At 61.1% G+C, this 332-nt stretch overlaps 1 protein-coding gene across 1 annotated transcript in view; it reads right to left on the reverse strand.

Annotated features, from left to right (window-relative positions):
* Window positions 1-6: 6 nt before the first annotated feature.
* LOC103797140 (protein tweety homolog 2-like) overlaps window positions 7-332 on the reverse strand; it is a gene marked incomplete at both ends in the record, with an annotated part of 1,697 nt that continues 1,371 nt past the window's right edge. Inside the window, 2 exons of the mRNA XM_009069336.1 lie at window positions 7-80; window positions 179-234. Of these exons, the coding sequence (XP_009067584.1) occupies window positions 7-80; window positions 179-234 (130 nt within the window). The remainder of the gene's footprint in view (window positions 81-178; window positions 235-332) is intronic.

Consider the following 332-nt stretch of genomic DNA (forward strand, 5'->3'; position numbering starts at 1 on the left):
AAGAGCGGCAGGGCATACTGAATGAGGCCCTGGATCTGGATCGGCATGGTGGTCAGCGAGCGCTGGAAGATGGTGAGAGCCTGCAAGGGGAATGGGGAGCAGTCACGGGGTCACCCAGCCCTGGGACCCCCACACACACCCCAGGCAGCACTCAGTGGGGTCTCCAGCTCCCCTGTACCTGTTGGAAGGGGTTGCTCAGGCTCTGGTCACAGTAGAGGTAATAGTGAACCACCTCTGCAAAGTGAATGGGAGACATGGTATGAGTGTCCTGGGGGACAGGGAGCAACATGGTGGGGGCAGATGGCAGTGGGGAGCACCAGACCCCCAGGTGG

The sequence above is a fragment of the Acanthisitta chloris genome, unplaced genomic scaffold, assembly GCF_000695815.1.
Source record: "Acanthisitta chloris isolate BGI_N310 unplaced genomic scaffold, ASM69581v1 scaffold30222, whole genome shotgun sequence".
Lineage (NCBI taxonomy): Eukaryota > Metazoa > Chordata > Aves > Passeriformes > Acanthisittidae > Acanthisitta > Acanthisitta chloris.